At 27.4% G+C, this 14,991-nt stretch overlaps 1 protein-coding gene across 5 annotated transcripts; it reads right to left on the reverse strand.

Annotated features, from left to right (window-relative positions):
* Window positions 1-1,162: 1,162 nt before the first annotated feature.
* Window positions 1,163-13,145, reverse strand: LOC145196229 (G2/mitotic-specific cyclin-A). 5 transcript variants are annotated; one of them, XM_090080722.1, is made up of 11 exons: window positions 12,996-13,145; window positions 12,767-12,872; window positions 10,319-10,547; window positions 9,846-9,981; window positions 8,189-8,343; window positions 4,956-5,179; window positions 2,676-2,751; window positions 2,392-2,526; window positions 1,925-2,038; window positions 1,607-1,740; window positions 1,163-1,470 (listed from the first exon to the last, which is right to left on the reverse strand). In XM_090080722.1, exons 3-11 carry the CDS (start codon window positions 10,511-10,513, stop codon window positions 1,422-1,424), a joined length of 1,218 nt encoding a protein of 405 aa, XP_089936848.1. In that variant the 5' UTR covers window positions 10,514-10,547; window positions 12,767-12,872; window positions 12,996-13,145; the 3' UTR covers window positions 1,163-1,421. The 5 variants fall into 5 exon arrangements, with proteins under 5 accessions (XP_089936848.1, XP_089936850.1, XP_089936849.1 ...); XM_090080724.1 differs by lacking the exons at window positions 12,767-12,872; window positions 12,996-13,145 and adding an exon at window positions 10,657-10,685; XM_090080723.1 differs by lacking the exons at window positions 12,767-12,872; window positions 12,996-13,145 and adding an exon at window positions 10,647-10,673.
* Between the last annotated feature and the right edge of the window lie 1,846 nt (window positions 13,146-14,991).

The raw sequence follows: 14,991 nt of genomic DNA on the forward strand, positions 1-14,991 counted from the left end.
TATTTAGCAAAAATTTGAAGTTAATCGCTTTTTTGGTTTAGGAGATATTGGAGAAAAAGCGTTTCTAAGGTCATCGCTATGGAGCAAGAACCAAACTACTCTTTAAAAAAAGGGTAAATTTGATTAAAATTAAGAAGATTTTTGACTTTTTGCAAAATGCATATTGAAATAAGTAGATTTAAGAATTCAAAACATTAATTTTAGTATTTTTCGAAATTTTATCAAAAATAGCCGTTTTTTACCCTGGTACCACCTTAAGAGACTAGATAAGCAAACGTGGATCAACTAAATTAGGTTAGAACCAGCTATCGCCGATGTTCTAATAGTTTTTAACCAACATTACAAATAAGGCAATTTATTGTGAAAAAACTGACCCTTGTGGCCAAATAAAATAGTTAGAAGGGTCAACATTTTTATGCAAATACTGTTTTTATTAAAATTATATCCAAGTTTTTAATCAAATCTCTCCCTATCCTTATGCTGCAAAAAGTGAAGTTAGCTGTCAAACTGCGACTTTCTACTAAAAATGTAGGTATTCAGGTCTAATTTAGCATGCTTGGTAGAGTTCAACAATAGCTTATAAAATACTATCTTGATTATTTATGATTTTTAAATCCAGTCGGAAGAAAGGCTGTATAGTCAATTTTAGAAGCACTACCAGAATGAGAAAAAGTTGTAGAACTTAAGAAATTTGGGTAGGAAAGACTCCAAATGAATCTAAATAAATTGAAGATGTTCAAATTAATCTTTTTTTGTAATCTTAACGATAATTTGATGAAGGTCCGTGTAATATCAGCAGTTTTTAAAGTTGCAAAGTTTAAAATCTATCACAGTGATCGTCAAAAGGCTAACAAATGCAACCCTTAACAGATTTGGCGACTTTCCTTTTAAATTCATTTTTGACTAAAAAAAGTGTAATATTTTGGAATTTTTCGATCATTTTGGTTATTAAGTTACTTTTAAATTTGAATGAAACACGTGTACTTTGATTTTAATTCTGTTAAAAAACCCAAATTGATATTTTATAAGAAAAATATTACACAATTCGAAAGTTCACTGTTTACTACACTTAACAACATTTCAAATTCAATATGTATTATTTTGCGTGTACATTTATTTCATAGCAAATTTTTCATTATTTAAAATAACAAATAGACAAAAATACGAATAAATTTTCATCATTAAAACGAGCAATATACAATATCGGGTAAAACCGTCTGAGATAAAATTAAAAATAAATAAACGAAATAATAAAGATACGACGTAAAAAAATAAAAAAAAGTGTTAGCTCTTAGCTTACTTAGACTTCTCACTTACCCTTAATTTAAAAATTGCAGCCTTCACAAATACATATTTCTAGATAAATGTGGACTTACACTATCTTACAAATGATTACTTTATAAATATTTGTTGGAGATCTGTTAGAAACAAGGCATTTCAAGTGGCACTAATGAAGAGACACAGCCGAACCTAAATAACCGTTATATATATAAACATCGTTTCATTTCATAAGGTTTGACCTGGCTATTTAAAACTTGAACTGATGACACCCGATTAAAAAGGAAACACAAAAAGATTATCTTTAAAGTAGAAAAGCAAAACTTACTTTGGTGATTTATATTTTTGTTGTATGGCTTGTTGGGGATTTGTAGATGCAGCTAAGTGTAGCAAATGAATTTCGTTTAAACAACTCCTTAAGTCCTGAATATTATAGCCAGAGTAGAATTCTAAAGTTGGCGTCTAAAATTTAAAGGAACTCTAAATTTAACTGACTGTAATTTAATCTCCAAAATTTAGAGTTTTAGAAAAAAATCAAATTATTTTAATTCTTCACAATGTAAAGCGTTGAGTAAATTTCAATATATAGACAAGTCTGTAAGTTTTTACATATATATGTCCTACTATATAAATATATATGTCCTACCCATGGTATTGAATTTAGCATATGATTTGCAACGCATATGGAAGATGCAGCAATCATAGAGGGTGCGTATTTAACAGATATATCACAGTTTATAAGAGTCAATTCAGATAGATACTAAAAAAAAGTTAATAAAACATCAAGAATTCCAATATTCAAAAAATATAAAATATCAAAAGATTTACACTGATTAACAAAAAAAAAATCTCTTGCCAGACACTTGCCACTTTTTAAAACAGACTTTATAAAATGTACAACTATAAATTAAAAAAGGAGTGTCTAACATATTTAATTAATATGTGCATTACTACTATTAACCATACTTAACACTTTAAGAATTTTGTAAATACTCAGCTATATTTTTTGCAAGATGGCACCTGATCAGATAGTGTTTTTTAAGACAGCAACTTAAATTTTTAGGCCTGTTTATGTAATATATTTAAAATGTTAACAAAGCTTACAACACTTACTTCAGCTAGATACTTTAACTGACTTTCTGGTTTAGCATTAGCAGCAAATAAGTAGCGACTTAGGAAATCTCTGCAAGTTGGTACACTTAGATCAAATGCTAGTGTTTTCAAGATCAAATGTTCCATTCTTAAAACCTATAAAATCAAGACTCTATAATTATGGTATAAATACAGAACTCATTTATTTCAATTTTTAAGTTAACCTGAGATATAACTAGTTTAGTATTTACTTCATGCTATAAGAATGAAATTGCTCAAACATGTTTTTTTCAATTCAAACATACTTGCTTTGCAGTATAAGTATCATCGGTTATGTAGACAAATTCAGCAACTTCAGGTGGATATATTTCCTCAAATTTTCTATAAGTAAAAAGATGCAATTGAACATATTCAAATTTACAAAGAAAATAAAAAATAGTACCATTAAATCTAGCCTAGTAAAAACATCTTAAACTTTTGAACAAGTGTTATTCACACTTTTAATTTAAATATTCACATTTAAGGATTTATTATGGCTTTATAGTACTGGTGCCAAATACATACCCACATTCCACGTTTTTATTTGAAATATTTTAATAGCAATTAGATGCATCATAAAAAACTCACTAATTTAAACTTCAGCAGAATTGTAATATAATTATTCCATATTTTCATTTGGAATAACTTTATTGCAGTAATACTAAAGTTTAAAACAGTATATTCTTTATGATGTATCCAATTTCATTTTTATTTAAAGTACAAGACTCTCTAAAATCAGATACTTATGTAGTTTACATACAATTGATGAAACTGATAAACAATCAAGCTAGTCATTGTTTTAAGATAAATTGGCAAATAAACAGCTTATTCCTCACTTTTCAAAACCATTTAGTTAAAAATATAACCAAAGCAATTAAAAATTTTCTAAATATATTCTTTATTGCCACACATAGCTCAGTACAGTTAGCAGGTTATACTAATTATAGCAGTTAATAAAGATAAATATTATATATTACACAGCTAATTTGATTGGCTGATCACTTTTTAAACACTCTTGTTTAAATTCTATTTAAGACAAAATAAACTCTGCAAAATTCTTTAATAGAATATTTAATCATTCTTAATGGTAAGAAAGCTTTTTCCTAAATAACAAAAAAAAGTATTTGAATTTTGTTTCTAACTAGAACTAAAGTGGAATCTTAGTTCCTGATCTAAATCCATATCGGGAGCACAGTTTTCCAGTATTAAACCTAGTTCAGGAAATACAATATTTAACTCAATTTTTAGTAACTCACATTTTTAACAATATATAGTAATTCACATACTTAACAACTTTAAGTCTTTTCTACTTTCAGTGGATAACTTACAGGAAAAAACCACTAAGGTGGGCAACATTAAAAACAATGTGTTCAGTGTGAACACACTTAAAACACCATCTTGAATGTTTGACTAGCAAGGTTTTAAATAGAAAAAAACAGTTGGTTAAAAATTCCAATATTATATTCAAATTAAACACTCACACCCTCATAAAAATACACTACATTCGCCCCACAACTTTAAATAGATGTAATAAAAACCAAGATTTTCCTTAGCAACTGTCTTTTTACAAAGAAGTAATCATTGTTGAAAAAAAGTATGTTGACTCTTTTGAAGGTTTTGTTCATATTTAAAACTTTTATTCAGTATTTAAGTTTATATTTAAACTTTTGAAAGAGTTGTTTATATTTTTGATTCTTCAAAATATCTGCCTTTTGTCTGTATAACAGCAGTGCATTCTCCAGACATTTTTGCAATTAGTTTACCCAATAATTCTGTTGTAGTTTTATTCCCACAAGTTTTTAGAAACACGCCAAGCTATTTTTTTGTATTGGTTGGTTGCATTTTCCTCACATTTCTGTCCAACTTATCCCACAACAGCTCAATTGGGTTACAGTCAGGAGATTGAGATGCCCAATCACATGTAATTTACTTCTCTGCTTTACTTTAGCTGATATGCAATTCCAGCATTATTTAGAACTGTGCTTAAGATTGTTGTCATGCTAAAAAACAAATCCACAACCTGCTTTGCACATAAAAAACCATTTTGTTAGAGCATTTTTGCAGTCCTTTTTTTGTCCATAATGCTTTCAATTTGTACCAGATTACCAACTTTTGTTTACTGCAAAGTATCCCTAAACCATGACCAACCCTCCACCAGGCTTGACTTTGGAATAACAAATTGATTAATCATACATTTGCTGATCAAACATAGAACATATTGTCAATGACATCCTTCAAAAACTTGATCTGTGAACAAAACCATAGACCATTGTTTAATTGTCAAATCTTTATGTACTTTTTGGCCATTTCAATCTTTTAACTTTGTTTTGTGTTGTAAGGGTTTTTTTGGCAACACATCCTTTTAAACCATAATTACAAAGACAAAACTGTACTGTTGAAACAAATACTGGTGTTTCCCATGTTGAGTTGAGTTGCTTAAAAATCTTTAAGTATTTTTATACTTTACTTCTCAACTATTAAACTACCCTTTAGGTTGAGATTTATGATAACTTTCATAATATATAAAGAATAAAAATATTACTTACGCAGCAACTAACATACAAGCTGCACCAACAAGTTGGAGTTTTCCTCTTAGGACTGACATATGTGATAAAAACCTGTCAATATAGCTGACAGATAAATAAAGTGTTTGTGGTATTAGCTTGTATTCTTCACTAACTTCGACTAACCAATCAATTAAAATTGCACGCATACTGCTATTTATATCAGTTTGCTTTCTCATGTAATTAGATTTAGGACGGTACTTAGCCTAAGTAAGAAACCAAAAATTAAATTATTTAAAGAAGACAAAATAACTTAATAAATATCAGCAACAAAAAGTTTTTTTTTAAAAAAAAATGACATATACTACCTAAAATAAATTGCTGGCCACTTGAAATTTTGATAATAGCTTATATTTAGATTATGTCAATTGATATTAAATTTTAAAATTGTTTATTACCAAAGAAATAAATTATTATAATGTATTTTAGAAATTAATTCAAAGTATAACTTTTTCTACATTAGAAAACCTTCTTTTTCAAGGAAACATACATGAATATGATCATAAAATGTGTAAATAAAATTAAACAGCTTTTTTTCCTTTTAGACACTATTCCATTATAACTTTTAGAAGCTACTCACTAGTAATAGTTCAAACTTACAATTAACTTATTAAAAAGAACTGATAAGTTTAATAATTACCTTTTAGAGGTTAATAAAAATCACTGCCATTTTTTAGATTTAAAATTACTAAAGTATAATTTTGTTTATTTTCAAATAATAAAAAATAGTTTGCAAAAGCAACACATTCCTTGATTGTTGCTTTGGCAAATGGTGGTACTTATATACATAATCAAAAATTACTGAAAAACACCTATTAATAATAAAAGCTTATATTTGTTGATTTAAAAGTACTTTATTGAAAATCCTTTTTAAAGCTAAACATTCAAAGAAAAAGACTTTGTTGGGTTTTTAGCACACTAAAATTAGACTGATGAAGATTGGCAAAATATACTAAACGGAAAAATCCAAATTTATCAATTTAAAGAACAAACAACTGGATCTATGAAACAAACATTACTGGAAAATCCCACAGTCTACTATCAAACATGGTGCAGATTTAGTGACATTATGGGGCTGTTTTGCTTTAACAATGATTTTTGTGATAACAAATAGAATTCTAGATAAGAGTCATCATAAATGTTGCTGTACCATGCAGAAAGCATCTAATTACTTATGGGCTCATTAATCAACAAGAAAAAACATACCTAAGAATACATAAGCATACCTTTTCACCAACTATTTACAAAAAAAGAAACTTCTTATTATAAGATGGCTGTGAAAACAGCAAGCTACATTAACAACTCAATTGTGGTCAATTTTTCAATGAACGTGGAATGTCTCCTAATTAATTGGATAGTTTAATTTAAGGAATGCTAAAGCTTGTATGAGCAATTAAACAAAGCAAAGGGTGGAAAAAAAAATTAAAACCTATAATAAATTTATATCTTTTGTGTTTTAAAAACTTGTTTCTTTTTATCATAAGTTTTAAAAAGTTTGGTTTATTTTGCTGGTGCACAAAAAAAAAAAAAAAAAAAAAAAAAAAAAAAAAAAAAAAAAAAAAAAAAAAAAAAAAAAAAAAAAACTAAAATTTTGTTTACTGTTATTTCGTTTATTTTGTGCATTTTTAAAATTTTTGGCAAGGTGACCAGAAAATTTTCCTAGGCAGTGTACTAAAAATATCATAAATGAAGCTTGTGTTAAGAAAATTACAACTGCTCTAAGAGATTCAGAAGGGTATAAAAACAATAAGTCTTCTTATTTGTTTTTCAACTATGCACATTAATTGCCATTAGAAAGAATGAAAACAAAATTTATGATACTTTAGCTTACAAAAGTATATTTCAAGTCTTTTGATTTCTTATTTTAAACTGTAAGTTAAAACTAAATGAATAGAATGTTTAAGACTAAATAAAAACTTTGTCTTTATCAACTAAAACCACTGAGTTTAAATGTTATCTTCCTTCATCTTAATCATATTGCTTAAACGCTAGTGTTAACACTAAAACCCAGATGTTGAAGATATTCAAAAGTAAAAACTATAAAAGTTAATTCTTTTACTCTTTAAAAATATGATAGAAACCAAAAACAATAGGTTTCAAGAGCAAAATTGAAGTAACTTGCACTTTCAAGGATTTTCCCTTTTTTTAATGAATTTTTAAATGTTAGAACCAGAATTTGCAAAAAAATTATGTGAACTTTTTTATGAAATTCAAATAAATCAATTTTTAAATGGTAAGTTAAATGTGGCATCTCCAGATTTACCGAAAGAATAGTTAAAGCAAATGTTTGTTGGACTATTAAAATGAAATTTTTCTTTTAAATTTTTAACAAAAAGTTAAAGAGTGTTTATATCAATTAAACAGATAAAAAACTAAGAAACTTTCTTTGTATAAAATCAGCCCAAAAAACCTAATAGGAACATTCTGAAAATTCCCTTATATTAAAGATTTTCAACCCATTTAGTTGATCTCTGACACAAAGTCTGAAAATAAGGATCTGTACTCAGAAACTTATTCTCTGAATAAAAACCTTTTTAAAACATTAATTTAATTATACTCTATACAAAATGTTTAAAATCAAAACTAAGAGATATATGGTAACTTACAGACCTGATTGACTTATACACTAGTACATATTGTATTTGAGAATCCCTGTTAAAACTTCAAATTTAACATGATTTCTGTTATGAAAAAAAATATAGTAAAGTCTGCTAGATAAATAAGCCTGCTCAGTATAACATTAAATAAAACACCATACAAATAAGCTGTTTAACCAATCAAGCTTTTTAATTAGGGTAACCATACTTAATCAGAGCTTTTGATAAACTCAAAACAAAACAATTTGTATAGAACAATTTATTTTAGTAGTAATGCATTTCTTTTTAACTAGATTGGTCTTGTTTTTTTTTTTTTGTGAAATCAATATCACTAAAAAGTATACAAACTATTATTTTAGGAAGGCAGGGGGTGGGGTAACCTGACTGGTATATACTAATATGAAAGGTTAGATCATTCAAAATTGATTTATATGTAAATAAAAACTTGCTTTTAAGTTAGTAAACCAATCAGGTTATCCCTCACACATACAATATGCAACTACTTATTAAAAAAAATTTTTTTTTTTTTTTTTGCTTGCAGTTAAAAAATTAATTATTGAAAAGTATTTTCATAAAAACATATAAGTAATATTGGATTTTGCTTAAAAACACACAAACCTCTGATTTCTTCAAGTAGTTATGTATATCTTGTGCATACTCAGGAAGTTCAAAAACCTCATGTAGCTTAGAATCTATGTCTTGTATTCCATTTAGAGAAGAATATTTTTTGCAACTACTATCAGATAGGAATGGTGAAAAAACCATAGGAGATTCTAAAAATTTGTTAAATCTTTAAAATCATATAAGAGTAAAAATATATTTAGTGCTCAGTGTTGCATTTCTTTAATAACAGAAACATACAGACACCTCAGGAAACCTAATTGAATAACCTGGTTATTTGTATTTTTAGCCTTGATATTTAGGAGAAAAGACAATTAAAAATTAGAGAAAAATAAATAAATTTGGGGATAAAAATGATTTGCATAGTTAGCTAGACAGATAAATCATGAAGTTTATATAGCAATTGTTACATCTATAACTATAATATACTAACATAAATTCTGCAAAAAATTATATTTACTTCTAGCATTCATTCCTTGTTAAAATAAAACAAAATATGTTTTCTTATGATAATTTGATTCCTTAAAACTAATAAACTTTAACTAACTTTTTGCTTTTCTATTTCTTATAAAATACATACATACAACCAGCCTATTTAGATGACATTTTTCTGATGATATATAATTTTCCAATCTGAAATTTTTTTATAAAAATGTAGAGAACCTCCTTTATTAGGAAAAATAAGAATCTACATTTTATAGGTCATTTATGATTTGATTTCAGTAAAACTAAGTAAGTCCTTGCTATGCCTAACTTTATTTTTAGAGCACTGTTTTTTTTTTAAAAATACTTATTAAAGCAACAATATTGTGAATTAAGCCACAGCAAATGCTGCAGCCACTGCAATTAAATGACATTTATGGTATTCAGTAATACTTTTGGGCTTTCTTAATGATGATGTAGAAATATAAATTAAAAATAACTGCAGTCAGCTTTAATATGTAAGTGACAGGCTAGCTAAAAAATTATCAAACATTTGGAATGTTAAGAGTAACTTTCTTAAAGAACTTACAACATCTAAAAGCTAATTGCTTACCTTTTTAAACTTTTTTTTAAGTATTGGTATTTCATTTCTTGATGAGGACCCTTCAAATTGGAAAAATAATGTTTTGTATATTGATTATATAGAAGTTGAGTTTTTTTAAAGTTCTATAATTGTGCAGAAAGAGGTGAATTTAAACTGAAAGAATTGAATAAGGTAAATATACAATGTCAAACTAATCAATATAAATATTTGTTTAACATAGCAACTATTTGAAAAGATAATTTAAAGACTATTGAATAAAATTAGGTAAGGTTTTCAATTATTGTCGCTATAATACTAATTTTTGGAATAACTGGTATAAAAATATTGTTAAGCATAGTAAGAGCTCTAGTTTCATTTTAATTTTATTGAAACTAATCAGTAAATACCTAAGATATAGAGAAAACAAACTTTTAAAACTGAACTTTTAAACTTTCCTTATTTGAGATATAAAGATAGTGAAGTAGGGAGGGGGAAGGCAGATAAATTAATCCAGTGCTAATTGTATATATATCAACTAGTTTAAGTAACTTTGTTAAAATTCTTTTTTAAATATATGAACATATTTAGACTTTAGAAAGAACAAAAAGTAATCTTTATTTATAAAGATTGTTAAAAAATCTCACCTACCTTTAAATGTATCGAGTGCTGATTCATTATATAAGTTTTCTTTGTGTAAATCATTTTTTGTGTTGTGCGCTTGTATAGAATTAGAACTTTTCTGTGAATCATTTACTAATTGACTATCAGATATATTTTGAGGAGGCTAGACAAAAAATTGTTACAATGTCTTAAATATAGCTTAAATAACTATATTGGAGCATTTTGCATTGACATAGGAACCAATTCTCAACTTAAAACACTAAATGATTGTTACAAGACTTTAGTTAAAACAGGTTTTAGATAAGATTCTGCATTGCTTTCTAATTATAGCAAAAAAATAATAATAATAACTTTTGAAAGAATATATACATAGCAGATTATCAAAACAAGAAATATTCAGCCAATTTTTGGAAAAAACAAAAAAGTTATGGTTAGAAAATAAAGGTGGATCTAGCCAGCTGCTAATAAGCTTATTTTAACTCAAAGTTTAACTAACTTACTTTAAGTTTTTCTTTTGCAGCTCTAGTTGGTTGTATTCTGCTCCCTTGAACATTCGAAATCGATGCAAGAGGGACTCTTTTATACTTTGATGTAATTGACTTATTATGTGCATGTTTTTCGTCTTCTAGCTTGGCTTTTTTTCCAATATTGTTATTTTGATTAGTTAAATTATCTTGGTAAATTTGTATAGACATTTTGATTCAGCTGTTTGTCCAAAAAATATTTTTTCTGAAAAAAAGGAAAATAAAAATGCATGATATAAATTATCAAAAGCTAATGAAAGAAGTAGTCACCTTTACGGTTTTCGAAAGCAGATTTTACATTTACCGTAACTAACCGAACTCTACAATGCAGGATACTAAATTTGAATCTTCCTCACTAAAGGCGGCTCGGCCCAGGGTAGTTTCTCAACCAATTGAAAATAGGTTAAAACCATTTTCTTGCTGACGCTTCACTCCCCTCCCATCCCCACAGTCTCTTTCTCTCATCAGCATATACCCTTGATCTCTCCCATATGAACTTACTAACACAATGGTTAACTAACTTCAAAGAATTAGCAATGTCAGTCTTTTCACTAAAGAGCCGTAATACTTATAATGGCAAAATTCGCTAACTGTTTTGAAAATTATGAAAAAGCAAAGTTCTTTTTTTACTTAAAGCAGCAAACACTACTACAGAAAGAGTTAACTGAAAATATTTTGTTAATAATTTGTAAATTATATATATATATATATATATATATATATATATATATATATATATATATATATATATATATATATATATATATATATATATATTCTCTGGCGTACATCTTAAAGCTTAAATGAATAGATTGATCGAGTTTGATGTAGCGTTAGAATTAGAAAAAAGCAAACCTCATTCAACCATCAGTTTTAGGCTCAAACTAGATGTAATAATATTTGATGGTAAGTTGGTGAATGCTCTCTCTAACACTTTATCCTACCAATCATGTAATGCTTGTGGAGCTTAGCTCAGTGGTTTTATAATCCACTATCGATCAGATCTGAACCAGTCAATGAAAAAAATTTATCTTTGGGATTTTTTAACCAGATCTTTTAAGTATATTGATCATATATTTTGAACTTTTTTTTTTTCATTGGTAAGATCAGATTTTCATTAATCAGAACTTTTGAGTATATTTTACATTTGGGATACAAGATGGACATTAAAACATACTTTGCCAAATCTTCTTCTGAAAAAGCATCTTTAAAAAAAGAAGAATATTCAACAGAGGTTTAGAGAAGTTTAGAAGCTAAGCCTTACTGTTGGGATGTCTAAACAGAGTTTTGGCAACACTAATGATGGGAACACTGCCAGAAGGGGCACATGAAAGTGATAAGATCTTTGCTGATATAACAGGAGTAGTGGTAGATGTAATTATTAGATTAAGGAAAATCCTAATATCAGTATGCTGCTGTTATAAGATGAACTCTGAAAGATTTGGTCAACTATGAAACCTCTGCTCTTATACTAGAAAATTATTTTTGGTATGTAACTCCTCCAACTGTTCATAAGCTCTCGGAACATGGGGTACAGAACTGAGGCATTAGAACTGCTTATCAGTTTTTACTCTGAGGAATCATAAAAAGCTCTGAATATGAAAACTCGCAAAGATTGAACCATACATCCAAGATATCTAATTTCAAAAAACACAAACCTGAAAATGGAAAACCACTTCTCCCTGAAGTTTCCTCTTTGTGAAAAACGTAATAACAAAATAAAGCTGTTTTTGCTAACAACAGTTTTTTCTTTTTTTGTTTGATCATATAAAAGTAAGATAAGATAATACAGTATTTCAATTTTTTGAACTCAAATTTTTTATTTTAATATATATGCACATTTTGGCTTGAGGAACCCAAATTTTTTCATTTAAATTAATATTTGTGCGCGTAAAACTCTAACACGGATACGCGTGTATAGTGCGCGCTTTAGGTACATTAACATTTATTTAAAAAGATATGGTATTCTATTACATGGTATTTGTAATCTTAAGTTTTAAATCAATAATCGTTGATCAAAATTCGACAACTATTTTATTTGAGATAAAAAGCTGTGAAACAGTTTGACCTCTAAATGTTATTTGTTTTTATTAAAATTTTCCACAATTGTTATAGACAGAAAAAGTCAAATTTTTAGAAGTTTATATAATTGGCTGAATCTTTTGGAACAAGACAGAACTTTGACTTGATTGAAAAGTCAACGCTTTTTGCTTTGCAGATTGGCAAAAATAGCAACCTAAGACAAAATATCAAATATTTGGACAATGGTTGGAAAAGGCAGTTGCAATATTAAGAGGGCAAAAAGTTTAAGCCAGCCATACGTGTCCAATAACTCAAAATTTACCTAAGTCAGGTGTTTCAAAAGAAGCAAACAAACATTGTTGACAGCTATATAAAAAACCTATCGAGACTAAAATGTAAAACCTGTCAAAGATCCTTCGAGATTAAGGTTCCCTTTTGGTTGATGAATACTTTTTTGTTTAAGGAACCCATCTCATGCTGATTATCACCAATTTTGTTCAGTAGATATCTAAAAGAAAGTCTTGAATACCCTCATTCATGGTAAACACTTTTAATTAGTTGTTTTTTGTTTCATAAGATGTAAGTTTTAAAGTATTGGCAAATAAAAATTAAAAAAAATTATAGCCATTACTTTTTGGTAAGATTTTGGATTTTTTGTCCATCTCTAGCTCACTGTGCGATGATTTAAAAAAAAAAAAAAAACTGTTAAAATTGAACTCGAGTATAAAATTTTTATTTACTAAAGATTTAAAACTCATAAGATCATATAAGTTTATCGACTGATAAATAGTAAAAAAAAATTAAATCATAATCAAATATTTGAAATAATGTTCTCTCCTAATGTTTATCATTTCGAATATCAAAATATTTTGATATTCGAAATGATAAACATTAGGAGAGCTTCACATAGAAATAATTTTTTGTTTTCGAAGAACTTCAGAATGTTTGGTATCAACAAATTCTTAGACATCAAAGATTGTTGACTATTTAAGGGTGTTGACCTTCAAGGGGTGATTTCTTTATAACCGACTTTGAATTATAAAAAATTAGATTAAGTAAAATCGAAAATGTTATATTTAGAAAAGGTATTATATTTTCAAACCATACTAATCTATTTAGTTAGCGGAATATGTTCTCCGGAGTTTGCAAGCTCTTCTTTCAGCTTCTTTCAAAAATATTATTTTAAGTTGACAATATAGCACAAAAAAAGAAAGTAATGCAGTATGTAATACGCAGCTAAATTAAGAAGATTAATGTTACATTTTGTTCATTTTTTATATAAGGTCGTACGTTACGTCATAAATGAATGTGGTGGTCTTGAAAATGTTGAAAATTTAAAACCCAATAAACTTTTACTTCAAACTTAGTTTGGTTGCGCGCGCTAACGTTTTAAAAACATTGATACATCGTTAGTTAACTAACAGCTGTAATTACAGCTGTTTAATTGAATCATCTTTGATTCATTTATCATATATGACTTCAGTATCATATATGATTCAATTCAATTATAATATATGATTCTTCAAGCATTATATCTCCATAGAATTAATGCTTTTACTTTTTTTGCTTTTTTACTTTTCTCAATATTTATAAGTATTGTAAATTAGATTATAAGTTTATATCTGGGTTATGAAATTATAAATGGAACTTTTTTTTGCTATAAGTTTACATAAGTTTAAACAAGTCTGTATACAAGTTAACGAAAATCAACTATATTTTTTTGGTTTTTTAATCAAAAGATAGCACGGCAAAATTGACTATAAACAAAAAAATATAGTTTTTTTTTTTTTAAAAAAAAAAAGAAAAAAAAGGTTATAAAACAAATGTTGACGATTTTTTTTGTAACCTTTTTTTTTTCATTACACTGTGATACTGTTTTTTGAATGTTGTTCTCAGAAGACCCACTTGTTGCAAGTAGCCCCTGTTGACGTTATATGTATATTATCATTTTACATTAAATGTCTTGACGAAATAATTTAAAGACTTATCGTGGAATAAGCAAACAAGTGAAACGACTTATAAATGAAACAGAAAATGATCATGATCACATAAATATGTTAATTAAAGACCACTCACCTACATTGAGCCTCTGTGATATAACTGATTTAAGTTCAGAGTTTTTTTGTTTTCTACCATAGCACTATAGTTTTATAACTTGGCAACACGTGTTGCCAGTTATAAAACTATAGTGCTATGGTAGAAAACAAAAAATATCTATAATAGATTGTGAGAAATGAGGGGGTGCCCAAACCTCCCGACTGCCCAATGCTCCCCTACCTCCCCTATAATGTTCACAGTTTGTTACATCTTGGTGATGATGTTAGACACTTTCAATATAGTTTAAACCAATTGTCTTCTTTTCTATTATTCTTGCAATTATTAAAATATCTAATTCGCAGTGAACCTAACCTTCTAGTACTGGTTGTAAAAAGACTAAAAAAAATAAAGTTTGCAGGAAGAAAATAATCAAAATGAAATAAAAATAACAGCAAAATCCCATTTATCAAGCGATTCATGCATTTTACTTAAGCATGGTAACTTTGCCGTTGTTCAAGAAGATGGTTTTGATGCAATAAGCCAAGGAAAAGAGTTTTTTTATGCAATAAGCCAAGGAAAAGAGTTTTACT

The sequence above is a fragment of the Hydra viridissima genome, unplaced genomic scaffold, assembly GCF_058129835.1.
Source record: "Hydra viridissima isolate aposymbiotic clone 2 unplaced genomic scaffold, HvirCarnegie_v1 scaffold_2, whole genome shotgun sequence".
Classification (NCBI taxonomy): Eukaryota; Metazoa; Cnidaria; class Hydrozoa; order Anthoathecata; family Hydridae; genus Hydra; species Hydra viridissima.

Coding starts and splice junctions, on each gene's coding strand:
- LOC145196229 (XM_090080722.1), bottom strand. CDS start 10,513: ATGTCTATACAAATTTACCAAGATAATTTAACTAATCAAAATAACAAT. Junction 9,982..10,318: donor CTGCAAAAGAAAAACTTAAA/GTAAGTTAGTTA, acceptor TTTTTTGTCTAG/CCTCCTCAAAATATATCTGA. Junction 1,471..1,606: donor CAAAAATATAAATCACCAAA/GTAAGTTTTGCT, acceptor ACGGTTATTTAG/GTTCGGCTGTGTCTCTTCAT.